At 42.6% G+C, this 19,950-nt stretch overlaps 1 protein-coding gene across 1 annotated transcript; it reads right to left on the bottom strand.

Annotated features, from left to right (window-relative positions):
- Nucleotides 1-4,233: 4,233 nt before the first annotated feature.
- LOC138665402 (oocyte zinc finger protein XlCOF6-like) lies at nucleotides 4,234-19,579 on the bottom strand. Its single transcript, XM_069752849.1, has 5 exons — nucleotides 19,125-19,579; nucleotides 15,388-15,523; nucleotides 10,551-10,700; nucleotides 8,719-8,815; nucleotides 4,234-8,216 (listed from the first exon to the last, which is right to left on the bottom strand). Exons 2-5 carry the CDS (start codon nucleotides 15,463-15,465, stop codon nucleotides 6,025-6,027), a joined length of 2,517 nt encoding a protein of 838 aa, XP_069608950.1. The 5' UTR covers nucleotides 15,466-15,523; nucleotides 19,125-19,579; the 3' UTR covers nucleotides 4,234-6,024.
- Between the last annotated feature and the right edge of the window lie 371 nt (nucleotides 19,580-19,950).

Raw genomic sequence — 19,950 nt, 5'->3', positions numbered from 1 at the left:
TTCCCTCACTCCTCTCATTTTGCACTTACACCTTTTCATTTTCACCTCACGCCTCTCATTTTCCCCTCAGTATATACATGTTTGTCATCTCCCTTATATATAGTATACACCTGTATGTCATCTACTGTATAGTATATACCTGTATGTCATCTCCCCTGTATACAGGTCCTTCTCAAAAAATTAGCATATAGTGTTAAATTTCATTATTTACCATAATGTAATGATTACAATTAAACTTTCATATATTATAGATTCATTATCCACCAACTGAAATTTGTCAGGTCTTTTATTGTTTTAATACTGATGATTTTGGCATACAACTCCTGATAACCCAAAAAACCTGTCTCAATAAATTAGCATATCAAGAAAAGGTTCTCTAAACGACCTATTACCCTAATCTTCTGAATCAACTAATTAACTCTAAACACATGCAAAAGATACCTGAGGCTTTTATAAACTCCCTGCCTGGTTCATTACTCAAAACCCCCATCATGGGTAAGACTAGCGACCTAACAGATGTCAAGAAGGCCATCATTGACACCCTCAAGCAAGAGGGTAAGACCCAGAAAGAAATTTCTCAACAAATAGGCTGTTCCCAGAGTGCTGTATCAAGGCACCTCAATGGTAAGTCTGTTGGAAGGAAACAATGTGGCAGAAAACGCTGTACAACGAGAAGAGGAGACCGGACCCTGAGGAAGATTGTGGAGAAGGACCGATTCCAGACCTTGGGGAACCTGAGGAAGCAGTGGACTGAGTCTGGTGTGGAAACATCCAGAGCCACCGTGCACAGGCGTGTGCAGGAAATGGGCTACAGGTGCCGCATTCCCCAGGTAAAGCCACTTTTGAACCATAAACAGCGGCAGAGGCGCCTGACCTGGGCTACAGAGAAGCAGCACTGGACTGTTGCCAAGTGGTCCCAAGTACTTTTTTCTGATGAAAGCAAATTTTGCATGTCATTCGGAAATCAAGGTGCCAGAGTCTGGAGGAAGACTGGGGAGAAGGAAATGCCAAAATGCCTGAAGTCCAGTGTCAAGTACCCACAGTCAGTGATGGTGTGGGGTGCCATGTCAGCTGCTGGTGTTGGTCCACTGTGTTTCATCAAGGGCAGGGTCAATGCAGCTAGCTATCAGGAGATTTTGGAGCACTTCATGCTTCCATCGGCTGAAATGCTTTATGGAGATGAAGATTTCATTTTTCAGCACGACCTGGCACCTGCTCACAGTGCCAAAACCACTGGTAAATGGTTTACTGACCATGGTATTACTGTGCTCAATTGGCCTGCCAACTCTCCTGACCTGAACCCCATAGAGAATCTGTGGGATATTGTGAAGAGAAAGTTGAGAGACGCAAGACCCAACACTCTGGATGAGCTTAAGGCCGCTATTGAAGCATCCTGGGCCTCCATAACATCTCAGCAGTGTCACAGGCTGATTGCCTCCATGCCACGCCGCATTGAAGCAGTCATTTCTGCCAAAGGATTCCCGACCAAGTATTGAGTGCATAACTGAACATTATTATTTGTTGGTTTTTTTGTTTGTTATTAAAAAACACTTTTATTTGATTGGATGGGTGAAATATGCTAATTTATTGAGACAGGTTTTTTGGGTTATCAGGAGTTTGTATGCCAAAATCATCAGTATTAAAACAATAAAAGACCTGACAAATTTCAGTTGGTGGATAATGAATCTATAATATATGAAAGTTTAATTGTAATCATTACATTATGGTAAATAATGAAATTTAACACTATATGCTAATTTTTTGAGAAGGACCTGTATAGTATATACTTGTATGTCATCTCTTCCTATATATAGTATATACCTGTATGTCATCTCCTCTATATATAGTATATATCTGTGTCATCTCCTCCTGTATATAGTATATACCTGTATGTCATCTCCCCTGTATATAGTATATACCTGTATGTCATCTCCCCTGTAAATAGTATATACCTGCTGTATGTCATCTCCTCCTGTATATTATATATACCTGTGTCACCTCCTCCTGTATATAGTATATACCTGTATGTCATCTCTTTTGTATATAGTATATACCTGTATGTCATCTCCTGTATATAGTATATGCCTGTATGTCATCTCCCCCGTATATACCTGCTGTATGTCATCTCCTCCTGTATATAGTATAAACCTGTCATCTCCTGTATATAGTATATACCTGTGTAATCTCCTCCTGTATATAGTATGTACCTGTATGTCATCTCCTGCTGTATATAGCATTATGCCTGTATTATCTCCCCTGTATATAGCAATATGCCTGTATTATCTCCCCTGTATATAGCAATATGCCTGTGTCATCTCCTCCTGTATATAGTATATATCTGTGTCATCGCCTCCTGTATTAGACCTCGTTCACACGTTATTTGCTCAGTATTTTTACCTCAGTATTTGCAAGCTAATTTGACAGCCTGATAAATCTCCAGCTAACAGGAAGCCCTCCCCCCTGGCAGTATATATTAGCTCACACATACACATAATAGACAGGTCATGTGACTGACAGCTGCCGTATTTTCTACATGGTACATTTTTTGCTCTTGTAGTTTGTCTGCTTATTAATCAGATTTTTATTTTTGAAGGATAATACCAGACTTGTGTGTGTTTTAGGGCGAGTTTCATGTGTCAAGTTGTGTGTTGCAACATGCACGTAGCGACTTTTGTGAGATGAGTTTTGTGTGGCGACATGCGTGTAGCAACTTTGTGTGTGTCGAGTTGCATGTGACAGGTTAATGTAGCAAGTTGTGTGCAGCAAGTGTTGCGCATGGCGAGTTATGCGCGTAGTGAGTTTTTTTGTGTGGTGCGTTTTGAGTATGTGCAAGTTTTGTGTGAGGCAACTTTTGCATGTTTTGCAACTCTTGTGCATGTGGCAATTCTTCCGCGTGTGCAAGTTTTGCGTGTAGCAAGTTTTCCATGAGGTGAGTTTTGCACGTGTGGCGAGTTTTGCGTGAGCCTAGTTTTGCATGTGGCGAGTTTTGCGCGTGGCGAGTTTTGAGTGGCGACTTTTGTGTTTCGACTTTTATGTGGCGAGGTTGGTGTATGTGTGGTGAAATGTGTGCTGAGGGTGGTATATGTGTTCAAGCACGTGGTAGTGTGTGGCGCATTTTGTGTGTTCATATCCCCGTGTGTGGTGAGTATCCCATATCGGGGCCCCACCTTAATAACTGTATGGTATATACTCTTTGGCGCCATCACTTTCATTCTGTAAGTCACCCTTCTTCACATCTGGCAGCTGTCAATTCTCCTTCAACACTTTTCCTTTCATTTTTTCCCTATTATGTAGATAGGGGCAAAATTGTTTGGTGAATCGGAACGCACGGGCTTAAAATTTTGCCTCACAACATAGCCTATGACGCTCTTGGGCTATGTTCACACATCGGGTCCTGTCCCTGCGGGTTCTCCCGCAGCGGATTTGATAAATCTGCAGGGCAAACCCGCTGCGGTTATCCCTGCAGATTTATCACGTTTTGTCCTGCGGGTTCCGCTGCGGGATTTTACCCCTACTATTGATGCTGCATATGCAGCATCAATAGTAATGTTAAAAATAATAAAATCATGATATACTCCCCCTCTGACGTCCCGATCTCCTCGGCGCTGCAGGTGGCGGTCCGGTTCCAAAGATGCTGTGCGAGGACCTTCGTGACGTCACGGTCATGTGACCGCGACGTCACCGCAGGTCCTGGTCGCATAGCAAACCTGAGACCGGACGGCCACGTGCAGCGCTGAGACTTCAGAGGTGAGTATATCATGATTTTTTTTTTTTTTTACTCAAATATGGTTCCCGGGGCCTGGAGGAGAGTCTCCTCTCCTCCACCCCGGGTACCATCCGCACATTACCGCTTACTTCCCGCATGGTGTGCACAGCCCCATGCGGGAAGTAAGCGGATCAATGCATTTCTATGGGTGCAGAATCGCTGCGATTCTGCACAAAGAAGTGACATGCTGCAGGTTGTAAACCGCTGCGTTCCCGCGCGGTTTTTCCCGCAGCATGTGCACAGCGGTTTGCGGTTTCCATAGGGTTTACATGTTACTGTAAACGCTATGGAAACTGCTGTGGACCCGCAGCTGCAAAATCGCCGCGGTAAAAACCGCAATGTGTGAACATAGCCTTGGGGTCCAGACGTGTGACTGTGCAAAATTTTGTGGCTGTAGTTGCGACGGCGCAGATGCCAATCCCGGACATACACAGCTTTATATATTAGATAATAACAATTCAAGACAATTTCCAAGTAGAAAATGGGGTTTATTTTTAGGACTTTCAAGTTACTTTACAGGTCACTCATCAGTACATACATTCAGCTGGAGAAAAAGGGTTTCATTGCTTGATTCACAATCCAACTTCTCCTCTAATGGTATATGTCTGTACAACAAAAATCTACAAACGGCCATCAAATTAAAACAGTTCCTACAACTGGTGCCACCAGGTAGGTTCTACATGTGGTGCCTCCTACTCATATGCCACTCTGCTGAAGCAATAACTGAAAAACATTCCATTTCCAGTGCTTTCAGGTCAAGCTGCCTGCAGAAACCCTGAATATTGAGCTGCCCCTTAACCTTTAGCTTCAGACTTCCGTAATACAGTCAATTCAGTCGTACATGGAGAGATTGGGCTTTACTTGCATAAAATGGACACTACAATGTTATTGTATGGCGGATTGGATATCAGCATAAGCATTCCTATGTTGATTGCCAATTAAGCGGCCATCCCCACGATACTCCTTGCTTTTAGGACCTCATACGTTAATTCTATCGATGTGCTCAATTACATCATACACTCCAGGTCCTTGAGGGTCTTGATCAGCTATGTGCTCTCTACATGTAATTTCTCTATACAGTATATAAACTTGTTGCACTTATGTCACTGCCCTTTTATCATACAGCATAAAAGATCAACTGAGACAGGGTTTTTGGAAACCGAATGAATTAAAAGTGCATTACTGCTTTAAGAAAGTTGCCACAGCAACCAAAGCCCTCAAATAAGTTTCAATATTTTGGCTTGATGGTGTACAGTACATGTTTCTTCTTCACTAGTGGTCGCAAACAACTGCTGTTGCTGTGCAGCTGTAGGAAGCACTTTAACATGTAGGGATGCTCATCTACTGGCCTTCTGGATCCCCACAAAGCAGATCATTAGCTAAGTGAGCCCTTGTAACACTTTCCCCTATGCCTAGATTTGATTTCTTAACTAGCACGTGATCCAGTTAGTTAAAACCATGATCCCAAGACGCTAAAAAACAACTGGATTTATCCACACACAACCTGAAGGATTAGTTTGGGTAAATTGCACATATTAAGGACGGAGGAGCTAACTGCCGTCACACCAGTAGCTAGTAGGATTGGATTTTCTTTCACTACTGATACTTTTGACAACTGCATAGGATGAGCAAATAATGGCACTCCCCACTATCCTGGGTCTTTTCTGCTGCCACCAAATGTAGTCATCCTACCATATGGTACTTAAATCATTGTGGAGACATTACCTTTCCAAAAGTTGTCATTCCTGCCCAACTGGTTCTCCTTCCAGTTTGTGATACCTAAGGACTGCCAACTGGTTCTCCTTCCAGTTTGTGATGCCTAAGGACTGATTACATGCTAACCCACATAAACTATGCAGGAACGCACCTCCCTGAGATCTTGGGTGCCATAATACCCAATGTTATAACAAATGATAGACAAATCACAATCCTCCAAATGCAGGCTGATTCAGTATTTAAGGACTAACCCACCTTCTTCACCTCTTCATGAGAACAGGTGAATTATACTTTCTGAGTCTATGGGATTGGAACCACAGCAAAACCCATCTGGCTTAAAAGCAGGTTTTTTTCACATTAACAATATAAAGTGAGAAACAAAGAAAAAAAATTGTAGTCAAATGAATAGTTCCAAGGGCCATGCACATTCCAAAATCATTTATGAAACAATACAAATGCACTAAATAAATAGCAAATTTCATAGACTTGGTAATGGATCCAGGGAGATTTTTTTTTTTTACACTTATCATAAAGACTATAGCTTATAGGTTGTCATGTAGTCGCCGGTGTCTCACCAGATGCGAGTCTCGCGTGAACCGTTTTCCGCACTCCTGACACTCAAAAGGCTTTTCTCCTGTGTGTGTGGTCTGATGCCTCATGAAAAGGGAATAGAAGGTGAAACTTTTCCCACATTCGGCGCACATGAAAGATTTTTCTTTTGAATGTATTTTTTGATGTTTAATGAGAGCAGTGTCTGATGTGAAGGTCTTGTCACAACAAGGACATTCATAGTCCGTCTCTCCAGTATGAAGTTTCATATGTTGAGTCAAGAGGGCTGGATACTGAAAGCCTTCTCCACATTGGGGACAAGCATGTGTGGTTTGTTTCGTGTGTGTCCTCTGGTGTCTGGCTAGATGAGACTTTTTGGTGTAACTTTTCCCGCACTGAGAGCAGATGTATGGTCTTTTCTTCTTGTGCATCTTTGCATGTCGCTCAAGAAACTCCAGATTCTCAAAGCATTTTCCACATTCTAGGCAGGAAAATGGTTTATTGCCCTTGTGGATTTTGCGATGCCTAACAACATGCGCTTTCCTACGGAAATATTTGCCACAATCAGGGCACATGTACGGTTTCTCTCCTGTATGTGTTCTGTAGTGGTCAGCCAGCTGGGACCGACTGGGGAATTCTTTACCGCATTCAGAACAAATGCAATCGGTCGCTTCTGCATGACTTTTCAGATGATGGTTAAGAAGACTCTGACTTGCAAAACTCTTCCCACATTCAGGGCACGAAACTGCAGCTATGTGGCTACCCCAATGCAACTCCAGAAGGGCTTCAAAACGGAATGATTTGCCACACTCTGTGCAAGAAAATGGCTTTTCCCCTTCATGAACTACTTGGTGTTCCTCTAGTTGTGCGACATCATCAAAGCTTTCCCCACATTCAGAGCATGGAAATGTCTCAATCTGGTCATAGCCCATACAAGGGTCTTGTGGTTGAGCTTGTTTAATGGGAGTGTAGACCTCCACTTGGTTTGTTTTGTGTATTTTACGATGCTGGTTTAGGACATCCTGGCGATGAAAAGACTTACCACATTCTGGACAGGGATAGATCTCCTTGTCTCCATGAATTCGCTGGTGTCGGAGCATGTGAGATTTCCTTCTGAAGCCTTTCCCGCAGTTTGAGCAAACAAAAGGCTTTTCACCAGTGTGAATCCTCTGATGTATATCGAACTCTGTCTTACAAGAATACTGTTTTCCACATTCACAACATATCAGTGGCTTCTTCTGATGGGATTTAGAGTGGTGGAGGAGAAGACTGTTGTATTTGAAACATTTCCCACATTCTGAACAAGAATACGGTTTGTCCTGATTGTCTGTTGTCTGGTGTAAGTTGCTGGAATGAGCAGAATAGTATTCATATGTAATCTCCTCCATATATGGTTCCTGGCATAACTGAGAAACTGATAGATTTTCAGTGCTTGTTTGCATTTCGTCATCTTCATAGTACTGTTCCTTTATAAAAGTAGAGCCATAATCCGTTTGAGAATTTTCAGAACCTGTATTGATATCTGTGTCCCTCAAACTTCCTTCAGCGCTTTCAGCTAGTATGAAGTGCCTTTGTGATTGTTCTACTGATACGGATATGCCAGTTTCTATGAGAGATCCCTCTTCTTCCGAGGCCGGTTCTTGCTTAATCTGCATGCTTGTATATGGTGTTGGCAATTGGTCCATTAGAACTTGGGGGTATAAGGAAACACTATTCTTAGGTCGAGTATGTATGCGTTCAATTTGTATAGGGAGCTCACTTAATCTGGAATTTTCTTCGGCCCAATCAACAGGTTCCTCCTTAATTTTAATGACTCTGTATTCAGTTGTGGTGGGTTTAATATCTACAGATCCATATTCTTTGCAAGTTATTACATTCTCATCATTACTGCCACGTACCACTGTATGTACCAAGGGTTGACAAATGTTACTAGCGATGAATCCAGAGTCCCCAGATGATGTGCCTTCCTTCTTGCAAATAGATAAATATTCTGTTTGGTCAATGGGAACATGTATGTAAATTTCAGGGAGAGGTCCAATTTCACTGCGGCTAATATCAGTTTGTGTTGAGCTATCGCGACAGAAGTTTATGGAGTTTTCTTGGGTGAAGTCGGCATCAGGCCTGTCTTCTTTAATAGGCACTGGTTCAAATATTGGTTGAACTTCAAGTATGTCAGAGGATGACCCTAATAGAAAGAATAAAGTTGAAATCCTTATGAGAATGACATTGGCAAATGCATAATTCATCTAGATGACAGTTGACGCATTCTAGGAAATATATATATATTTTACACATTATATATAATTACAATGGAGAAAATTGCCAAAATCCCTGCTGCAGTGTGTGCAAACTTGGTCAATAACTACAGGAAACATCTGGCCTCTGTAATTGCAAACAAAGGTTTCTGTACCAAATATTTTGCTGTTTTTTTCTATTATATCAAATACTTATTCCATGCAATAACAAGAAATTTAATTATTTAAAAATCATACAATGTGATTCTGTATTTTTAATTTTTAGAACCTGTCTCTCACAGGTGAAGTGTAAATATGATAAAAATTACAGACCTCTCCATTCTTTGTAGGTGGGAAAACTTGCAAAATCGGAAGTGTATCAAATACTTATTTTCCACACTGTACATCTTATCACTTGAGAGGTAAATTCATAGCAGTCAAAACTTTCCTTACTCTCAGAGCCGGACTGGTGATCGTCTATCTTTATCTTCTCTTCTCCCTGCTTCTGTGCTTCTTCCTCATCCATTTCATTCTTCATGTCATTGTTTGACTGGGAGTATAACATGGCAAAAAGAATACAATCAAATAATTTTATCAAACCAATCTTATGGGAATTAAAGTTGTATAGGATAAGAAAAAAAGCTGACTTGGAACAGTGCGATTCTTGTCTAGGACCTGTTTTTGGCATCACAACTCTACCTAATTTACTTACCGTATATACTCGAGTATAAGCCAAGATTTTCAGCCCACTTTTTTTGGGCTGAAAGTCCCCCTCTCGGCTTATACTCGAGTCATACGCAGGGGTCGGCAGGGGAAGGGCAGCGGGGGCTGTGAAATTATACTTACCTGCTCCTGGCGCGGTCCCTGCAGGTCGGCAGCTTCCTCCTGTACTGAGCGGTCACATGGTACAGCTCATTACAGTAATGAATATGCGGCTCCACCTCCCATAGAGGTGGAGCCGCATATTCATTACTGTAATGAGCGGTAACGGTGACCACTCACTACAGAAAGAAGCTGCAGCGCCGGGGAATCAAGGACTGCACAGCGCCAGGAGCAGGTAAGTATAACGGGGAGGGGGAGCGCTGCGCGATACTCACCTGCTCCTCGTTTCGGCGCCGCTCCATCTTCAGCAGTGTCGCTCAGGTCAAAGGGCGCGGTTACATGGTTAGTGCGCGCCCTCAGCCTAAAGATCGAGTGGCGCCGGAACGAGGAGCACGTGAATATTGAATGTAACGGGGGCCCGAGCGACGGAGAGGGGAGTATGTGATTTTTTTTATCACAGCAAATGGGGCAAGTGTCTGTATGGAGCATCTATGGGACCATAACGTTTGTGCAGCAATATATGGGGCCATAACGTTTGTGCAGCACTATATGGGGCCATAACATTTGTGCAGCACTGTATGGGGCCATAACGTTTGTGCAGCACTATATGGGGCCATAACATCTGTGCAGCACTGTATGCGCCATAACGTTTGTGCAGCACTGTATGGGGCCATAATGTTTGTACAGCACTATATGGGGCAAATATCTTTATGGAGCATCTTACGGGGCCATAATCAGCATTTGTGCAGCATTATATTGGGCAAATATGTCTATGGAGCATCTTATGGGGCCATTATTAACCTTTATGCAGGATTATATGGGGCATATTTTAATATGGAGCATCTTATGGGGCCATCATAAACTTTATGGAGCATTATATCGGGCTCCTGATTCAATATGGATATTCAAAAAACAAGTAACCTATTGATGTCTCAATTAATTTTACTTTTATTGGGGTCTATTTTTATTTTTGACATTTACCGGTATCTGCTGCATTTCCCACCCTAGGCTTATACTCGAGTCATTAAGTTTTCCCAGTTTTTTGTGGCAAAATTAGGGGGGGGGGGGCTCAGCTTATACTCGAGTATATACAGTATATAGTGCAATACAAGAAACTGCCTACAGACAAAAATGGTATTGTTTCCCCCAAAAAATAAACATTTGTAAAGAAATATTTTTAAAACATAAGCTGCCACCATGTTTATGCCTATTCTGCCAATAACTCACTTTTTCTGTTTTTCTCAAAGCTAGAACACATTCCATTGTAGCCTATAGGGTTGCTCATGTGTCCATCATAGGTCTGTGAAAAGGTTGGACAGCACCCTGATGCCACCAGACACATGGACCAAACTGATGAAAAATTCAACACACTGATGGAAATTGGATCTATCTTTTTTCCTCTTGTACGTAAAAATGGATGTCTGAACTATGCCTGTTTTCCATGTTCACTACATAGTGCTCACCTCTATAGTCAGAAGCTGAAGGACCTTGCTGGTGAGATCTACCACCCTATTGGTTTTCTTCTCCAAGTCTTTTTCGTGGTCCATTTTAGGGCTCTGAGAGCTGCTCTTGTACACCACATTGTCACCGGAATTCTTCACAATGACATAATCCTATTCAAAGAAAGATTTATAACAACAGCTGGTGAAAAATAACCATAGAAATAACAGCAGGAAACTTTAGGTAGAAGTAGAAGTAGTTTAGATAAGTATGTTTAGTAGGAATACACAGATTTGAAACACAAAATAGCAGTAGAGGCCTACAGTAAATTAAATTCTGTACAAAAGTATATTCCCCCTATTTCTGCAGATTTGTCATACTGATCCGAGCCGTAACTTATCACTCAAAACCAGGGTTGATTTGATTTAAATCTAACTGATTTAAATCACGATTTAAATCACTAGTCAGTAAGGCTTGATTTAAATCAGTGATTTAAATCAAAGTTTCTACCTAAACTATTTCTTGCTACTTTAACATGCAAGTAGATGAAGATTTTTAGAATCACTTTTTATATTACTTTTTTTTCCCCAGTTTAATGGGTTAATCATTCATATTTGGACACCACTGTTCTGTTGTACTTAGGAAGGAGAAAAATAATCCTGACCTTAATAACAATTTAAATAGATTTATTCAACTGAAACAATAACAACATTACAGCATAAGTTATTTGCTTAAACAAACATCCATGTTTGTTAACTAATTTGGCTAAACAAAATATATATATATATATTATAAGAAACTTAGACTGTCAGCCCAGCCGACACATGAAAAACTTAAATACTACTGTCCCTGCTGTCCTCTGTAGCTCACTTGTCATCTTTATCATCTTCTTCTTTGTTCCTATTCATAATCTGGAAAAGAAAAACAAGCTTTCTTGCTTTATTGGGTCCCAACCGATTTCTCAATTTAGAATGAATGAGTCCAAAGGAAGAGAATATTCTTTCAACGCCTGCAGAAGAAGCTACTGCTGTTAAAAGTGAAATCATTACTTGAGCAGTCTCTAAATCCAAGCGCTTAAGTGACTTCCACCAGTTTACTGGTGTGACCTTCCTTAAAATATCTTCAGCAAACATATATTTCTTGAATGGTTCCCCCTTAGCTCTGAAGTTTATTATAGTTGGCATTAAAGATGGATGATTGCTGGATACCCATGTCATAGCTAACTCCTCTTCCTCAGCACTTAGGTTTTGACCCTGATATTGGATATTGACAATATTTGCCAAAAAATGAGCTGGAGTCAGTGCTTGTCCCATTCGTTTGTTTACTGCTTGTAATTTAATTCTGTCCATGTGTAGTTCTGTTTAAGTGTTCACTCAGTTCCTTCCAAATTTCAACAGCATCCGCAATAAAACAGCTATTTTTCTGTATTTTGTTTAAAGCTTGAGAGATGGGTTTCAGGAAGCTCAGCATATGTTCAACATTTCTCTTAAGCCCAATGTTGAGGATTTTGGCCGTGACAGTGCCATCTATTTTATCTCGATTTTCTTCACAAAGTGTCATCAGAATAGGCCAGTTTTTGATATACTGCTCAAAACAGTCCACCACAGAGTTCCATCTAACATCTTGTGGGAGCGTTAGCTTGGTTCCACCCATCCTTTTCAGAGCTGCTGCAGCAAAATGATTATTACGGAAGTATTTAGCAATTTCAACAACATTAGCCTTTTTTTCTGGAACACTTAAGTCTTTGGCTAAGAGGTGCAGCAAATGAGCACTGCAACCATATGTTATTAGCAGCTTTGTATTCCCTCCCTGCTCTTCTAAATCTCTTCTCATCTTGGATACGTTTGCAGCATTGTCAGTGACCAAACTGCGTACTAGACATTTGAATTTTTGTTCACATGTCGTTATAGCTTTTACTGCCACTTCTTGTAAGTATTCTGCTGTGTGTGCATTTCCTGACGTATCAGTTGTTTGTGCAAGGAAGACTTTACCTTCTTCTGTTGTTATACAAGCACATACAATAGGATCATTGTGGACATTACTCCACCCATCAATACTTAGGTTAACAATTTTACCCTCCAGAGCTGTTGCACATTGCTCCATTTCTCTGTCATACACTTGATCCAGCAGTTTCACTGCAACATCAGCTCTGCTGGGTGGACTGTATCCTGGTCTCAGTGACTGAACCATATTAATGAAATGTGGGTTCTCAGTCAGACGGAAAGAAGAGTTCGTTGCATAAATAAACTGGGCAATTTTTTCATCAATCAACTCTTTTTCTAATCTGCTAGTTCTTATCACAAACCTATCTATGGTGGTTCCAGGAGGTAAAGGTTTTTTCTTCCTTTTGGGTGATGGTGATATGTGGCTGTGGGTGTCTGATGATGCTGCTGCTGCTAATGAAGCACTATCCTGGATGGATAACTCTGAAACTGTAGAACAGGATGATGGTGATCTTGGAGGTGGATAGTTTCCAGAATCCATGAATTCCCCTAAACAAAAAAAGTCAATGCTGTTATTTTATGGTTTATACAATTTCTGCTTATTGTACACAACACATCACTGCCCCTGCCCCAAAAGGAATATTTGTTTTTCTTTATAACTGTACCAAATGACAGTAACATGCAGTAATAAGAAATATAATTTTTCTCACACATGACAGTTCAGTCTTTAGAAATAGGATTCAATAAAAATGTTTACCAACCTGAAGATCCTGCCTGTTCAGAAGTGTTTCTTTGGTCATCTTCATCACCGCACTTCTCATGATGTTGCCTCATTCGCGCCACCAGGCCTTGCATCTCTTTGTTGCATCGTTTGCATTTTGCACGCATGCCTGCCTTACCGATAGGCGAAGGAGCTTCATTAAAATATTCCCAAACTGGGTCTCTTTTACGGCCTGCTGCCATTATAAGGAAAGAATGTAATATACCTCAGATCGTACACACAAACAGATCCAGACTTGTCTGTCTGTGGCTATGCTGCAGTATTGTGCTCAAAGTTTCACTTTCATTTTCTTGTCTGCTTGCCCTTCCTCCTCCTCACACTTAGATTCACATTCTTCTTGTGTTGTGCAGATCTATTCCACTCCAAACAATCAGAAACATATTGTCTAACTTCTTGGACTTGGCACTGAAGGGGTTGATTCTGTATTCATAGGTTTGTAGAACAATAGGATTAAGGTCTTTTTCTCAACTCTGTTCATGTTGTAACATTTTTGCCATGAAGAAGAGGCTGGGACCTCTGCGGAGTCAAATTCAGTTTTGAGAACTGCGTAAGTAAAGCGAGCGTCTGTGATAATATAGGAGAGAAACTGCCCACTAATCCTACAGAAACCTATGGAAGAGCATGGCATTGTGAATGTTACACATATACAGCCTTTATTCTACTGAGTTAAACAACTCAGCTTTATCTCATGATGGAAGAACCTTTGGATGGTAAAATATTTTCCTCAAAAAGCAATTTATTGAAAAAAATCCGATTTAAATAAAAAAAAAAATCCGATTTTTTTGATTTTTTTTTAAAAAAACATTGATTTTTATCCACCCTGCTCAAAACTGACAACATAACACTTCCACGCGAACTAGTGGGCAAGCGTTCTGGTCCAGGAAAGACCGACCAACACTGGTGACAGCCTTTCCTTTGGTTCATGACTTTCAAAGTTTGGTGGGCTTACATTACCCCCATACATACTCAACATTGCCTTTTTAGGTATCTTCAGATCCATTTGTATAGTCGCATTCTATTATTTTGTGACTTTGTTCTCTTTAGCTTTTCCCTCTTTTGTACTTTATCTCCCGTTTTATATGAATGTGTTATTTCTTTTGTTAATTAACATACAGTATTGTATCTCAACTAGCGTTTATTTGATGAAGGTCATTAGACTGTGTAGTGCCGCGGTAGAAACACTATGCAGTGATGAGGCAGTGACCCAGCAAAGTTCAAAGCAAAAGTCTCTTTATTGTTCATCTCACAGCATTACACGATATCCTCCGGATCGCAGCCGTGAACCACATCCTCCAGATTTGCAGCCGATTAACACGCCAGTCCACCTCTGTGACCTGTTCACGTGGGCGACTGCACCGCTGTGTATGCTGCGGGTGTCAGGCCTTTCAGCTCCATTGGCTGTTTGGCTCCATTTGCCTGTGTTGCCTCACACAGGTGGAGCTCTGCACGCTAGCAAAACCACACTGACTGACACACCCAACCCTCTGCTTCAGGGTTTGTTTGTTTTTTGTTGTTGTTTTTTTTACAAGTAACCTGTGGCCTTTGGCCACATGGAAAACTCAGCCTAGAAGGAAACGGACAGCCCCACTACCATCCTGTAGACAATTTAAAAAATAAAAGCCCAGCATGTTTTCTGAAATCTGCTCTGGACAAACAGCTTGTCCAAGATGAATACTCACTTTTATTCTGCACTGCAATCACAGCTACGCCTGAGACTGCAATGCACTCCCATGGCCTCAATACGCCTCCGTGCGCAACCTGGGGGTGAACACACAGTGACCCTCAGATGTGACACCGGTCACTGCCTCACAACTGAAACACCACAATTTTTTACACTGTGCAGTGGACAACACAAACTAAATATATTTTCATTCTCCATCCAAGAGTGCCGGATTCCTTTGTTATATGTATGGACCCTATACGAGCACCGAAGTCACCAGGAGTGCCGTATTTCCAAGAATGCAAAAATGAATAAAAGTTAAGGCTCCCAAGATGCAAAAATGAAAATTCTAAAGATCACATTTATCCGTTCTGTTAATGGGGTAACTAAAGCCTGATAAACTGAGGGCAAAGTAGAAGAAGAATCTCATAATTTTCTAGTAACTTCACTTGATTCAGAATTACCCAAGATCTCACCTCTTCGATAATCAAGTAGACAATCTCCAAGACAAGGCTCAGGATCCTCTCCATCATATGATTCTTTTCCATCTCCATCTTCCATATATCACACAGGAGCGAGGCCTGACCAGAGTTTGAGTTGATGACAACGTGCCTGATTACATAAGACAAAATTAAGATGAGACAAGTCGTCTAGTCTGCTTATCATTTTCGGCCTATTTGATAAATTCTCATGCTTCCTCATGTGCTGCTCCCATCCCCTAGAACTTGAATGCATAAAGAAGAATAGTGAAGAGTTGCCAATGAAATTACTACTTTTCTTTCATTTTCTAACCCATGGAAATATGAAAGCTGGGATCAGGCTGGTTGCTCTGGGTAATTTAACCACTTCTGTCTTCACTACTCTATGAGATGTTTAGTTTCCAAACCTCCTTGTTAGACAGATGTGCGTAAAACTTCCAGCATCCACCCTCATTTCTTCCTCAGATACCTATATTTGTACTATCCCCCTTTTATGCATTTTTTCGGTTGTGGAGCTGGCAGTGGCATACATAGAAATCATGGGGCCCCATATTAAAAGACCTAATTGGTCCCACACAAAATTTGGCGGAGTAAGAGGGCTTTCTTTTCTCCCAACTTTGATGCTCCCACACAATATGAGGGACCACAACACTCTACCCAATGTATCATGGCCCCACATCCCTCCACACTGTAGGATGGCCCCAACACAGCATAATTTTCCCACATAGAGTATCCGGGTCTCCACAGCCTCCCAGAAGTATAGACATTATTAATGAGCGAATATACTCGTTACTCGAGATTGGTCCTCCGAGTACTTTTCAGTGCTCGGAGATATAGTTTCCCTCACCTCAGCTGAATGATTTACATCTCTTAGCCAGCTTGATTACATGTGGGGATTTCCTAGTACCCAGGCAACCCCCACATGTACTTATGCTGGCTAACAGATGTAAATCATTCAGCTGCGGCAAGAAAAACTAAATCTCAAAGCATTTACAAATACTTGGAGGACCGCCGAGCGTGCTCGAGAAATCTCGAAAACGAGTATATTCACTCATCACTACTAGACATTAAAAAAGAAAACTACTCATCTAGTCCTGTTACCCCGATGGTGTGGACAGAGGATCTACACAGCAAGCTCGATCTAGTGATATCATCACATTAAAGAGACCCACGCTAGAGTCCTTATAAAATAAGACAGTGACATAATGTACATCGAATAAGTGAATGTACAGAGTGGCAGTATGTAGGAGTTTGAAGACAGTTTGGATGGGGGTTTTCTATTTTTTTTTTTTAGAAGGCAGAAGCAAATGTTGTAAAAAAAAAAAAAAAATTTAAGAAAAAAAATTCAGCAATAATTCACTTTTTTTTGTCTTCCATTTTCTTTCAGACCTTTTGGTCTGCTGAGGTCACCAGTCCTGTTTTGTTATTTTGAAAGAGGATTTGGCACCAGACTTAAAGGAAACCTGTCACCCCCAGAATCGAAGGTGAGATAACCTCACCGTCATCAGGGGCTTATCTACAGCATTCTGTAATACTGTAGATAAGCCCCGGATGTATCCTGAAAGATGAGAAAAAGAGGTTAAGGTACCGTCACATTAAGCGACGCTGCAGCGATATAGACAACGATGCCGATCGCTGCAGCGTCGCTGTTTAGTCGTTGTGTGGTAGCTGGAGAGCTGTCACCCAGACAGCTCTCCAGCGACCAACGATGCCCCCAGGTAACCAGGGTAAACATCGGGTTACTAAGCGCAGGGCCGCGCTTAGTAACTTGATATTTACCCTGGTTACCATTGTAAATGTAAAAACAAAACCAAAAAAAAACACTACATACTTACATTCTGGTGTCTGTCACGTCCCTCGCCTTCAGCTTCCCTGCACTGTGTAAGCGCCGGCCGTAAAGCAGAGTGGTGACGTCACCGCTGTGCTCTGCTTTACAGCCGGCCGGCGCTGACAGTGCAGGGAAGCTGAAGGCGAGGGACGTGACAGGCACCGGAATGTAAGTATGTAGTGTTTTTTTTTTTACATGTACAATGGTAACCAGGGTAAATATCGGGTTACTAAGCGCGGCCCTGCGCTTAGTAACCCGATGTTTACCCTGGTTACAAGTGAAGACATCACTGGATCGGCGTCACACACGCCGATTCAGCGATGTCAGCGGGTGATCCAGCGACGAAATAAGATGCTGGCCTTCTAGCTCCGACCAGCGATGTCACAGCACGATCCTGATCGCTGCTGCGTGTCAAACACAACGATATCGCTATCCAGGATGCTGCAACGTCACGGATCGCTATCGTTCTAAAGTTGCTCAGTGTGAAGGTACCTTTAGCTTATACCCACCCAGGGGCGGTCCGGTCCGATGGGCGTTGCAGACCGGGTCCTCCCATCTTCTTACGATGACGTCCTCTTCTTGTCTTCACGCTCCGGCGCAGGTGAACTTATTTGCCCTGTTGAGGGCAGAGCAAAGTACTGCAGTGCGCAGGCGCAGGGAAAGGTCAGAGAGGTTTGAAGATGGGAGGCCCCAGACTGCGCTTAGCTCACCGTCCATTTTGGGGGTGACAGGTTCCATTTAAAAATTGGAACTCCACACATAGTTCTGTATGTACTTTGATAATGAATTTCAGAATGGCAGTATGATCCTTTTTGAAAGCTTAATTCAATCTCTGCCACCATCTGAGCCTGACTGAGGTTTCCTCAATGTCCCTCCTCCCTGCTGGATGAATGGGTCTAGATTGAACTTTCAGTAAACTTTCAATTTTTCATGAAATAACGAGCTAACAGACCACATGGGACCATGACATTTCTTACATTTATCCAATTGTTTCTGAGCATGTGACAATGGAGATAAACAGATAAAGATCCAGTCATGGCAGAGAGCGGAGTATCCGTGTCTATGCCCCGGCCACCCCTGGAAATGGCAGCCCATTACGCACTTCTGTACAAGTTACAGACACAGCGCCGCCTGCTCAGCCATTTCTGGCCGGACCATAGACAAGGAGAGCAGTGTCATGAATGGATGAGATGGGAGTAACCCTTTCATGCAATCATTTTATAGCACCCCTTGTGTTAAAGCTAAACGTCAATCACATCTCCAAATCCATCTGGAGCAGCGAGTAAACGACGAGTGAGGGGTCTAAAAATGAATAATGCAATGAAGATGGCGACCTGGACCGTACTGAATGAGGAGCCGTCACCAGGTCAGTAGTAGGCAGGACTTACTCCGCCATATGTGGCCGAATATACTAAGGGAATGGTGCAAGCTGGGTAATAATGCAGAAGCCCCCCTAATAGAATCCAGTGAGCCACGCCCCCTTGGTAAAGACCATATAAATTGACACTAAATAAAAGTCTGGAACGATGCGGTGGATTAATAGAAGAAAAAAGGAAAAACTAAAGGGGATGAGCAATGAATAAGATAAGACAAAATGGCCCTAAAGGATTGTGCCAAGTAAGAGGCCATATATAGGGGATAGGAATGTACTGATTACAGGGGTCCCACCGATCCCAAGAACGGGGGTCTGGATAAGCGGTGGGCATAATTGGCTCCATTCATTCTCTAAGAGACAGCGGAGCGGTGCACTCGTCCAGATCTCCGGTGGTCCCAATAACGGAGCGGAAGATACAGAACTAGTCACACACTGGGCATGAGCGGTGCAGCAGCCCCCGTAAGCTCCACGCGTGGCGTGCCCACCCCCGGTTACCGCTCCCCCTGGACCTGTACCATAGGGATCACTTACTGGCCAAAACGTCTCCTCCTTCATCAGCTCAGAGCAGCAGAGGGGGGCTGGTCATGTGACCGACTGATGACGTCATAACACCCACAGAAAAAAAGAAGAAAAAAAAAACAATTCAGCACTTAAAAGATTAACACCGAGGGGGCTCCGGATTGGCATCACAATAACATAATGGCCATTTCACAGTCCAACGTCTGCGGCTCAAAGAGGTTCTGAGGCGGCTGGGTGTGTGTCACAATGCGGTATCCACATCACCACATGTCAAGTGTGGGACACAATGACGCCACGCACTGCGCATCCTCCGAGGTCAGTCGGTACCGCACCGGCAGCCCCCCTCCTCCTCACGGCCTGGGTTACCGAGCAAACGCCGCTCAGTCCTCTGTGCTCCTGACAAAGGCCCGACGTTGGCTCCGGTGTCCGCGGCGCATCATGGGAAATGTAGTTCTGACCTTTTCACTGAGCGTGACGTCAGATCCTTGTTCCTATAGTAACTGGACGCCGCTGTGTGACTGGAGCATGCGCAGATAGCAAGCTCAGTGAGCGGACAGGAAAAAAAACCTTCTAGACATGCGCAGTATGGCTCTAACGCTGGCTGGCAGCTCTTGCCTCATCTGCATGGCAGGGTAGCCAGGCACCTTAGTTTTAGCGCCACTTTTTTCATGCAGGCACTGGCTGGCGTATTCTCATGCATCTTCCCTCCTGCACAGCCCAAAATATATAATAATACATATATACAATGCATTATCCTAATGGCCCACATATAGCCAGGGCTATAAATATGGTGGTTCCAGCAAGTCAGAGACCCTGAGGGGTCCCAACTGCCATTCTT

This window comes from Ranitomeya imitator, chromosome 2 (assembly GCF_032444005.1).
Source record: "Ranitomeya imitator isolate aRanImi1 chromosome 2, aRanImi1.pri, whole genome shotgun sequence".
NCBI lineage: Eukaryota > Metazoa > Chordata > Amphibia > Anura > Dendrobatidae > Ranitomeya > Ranitomeya imitator.
Note: the sequence above shows the minus strand (reverse complement) of the source record. Positions and strands in the feature narration are given on the sequence as shown.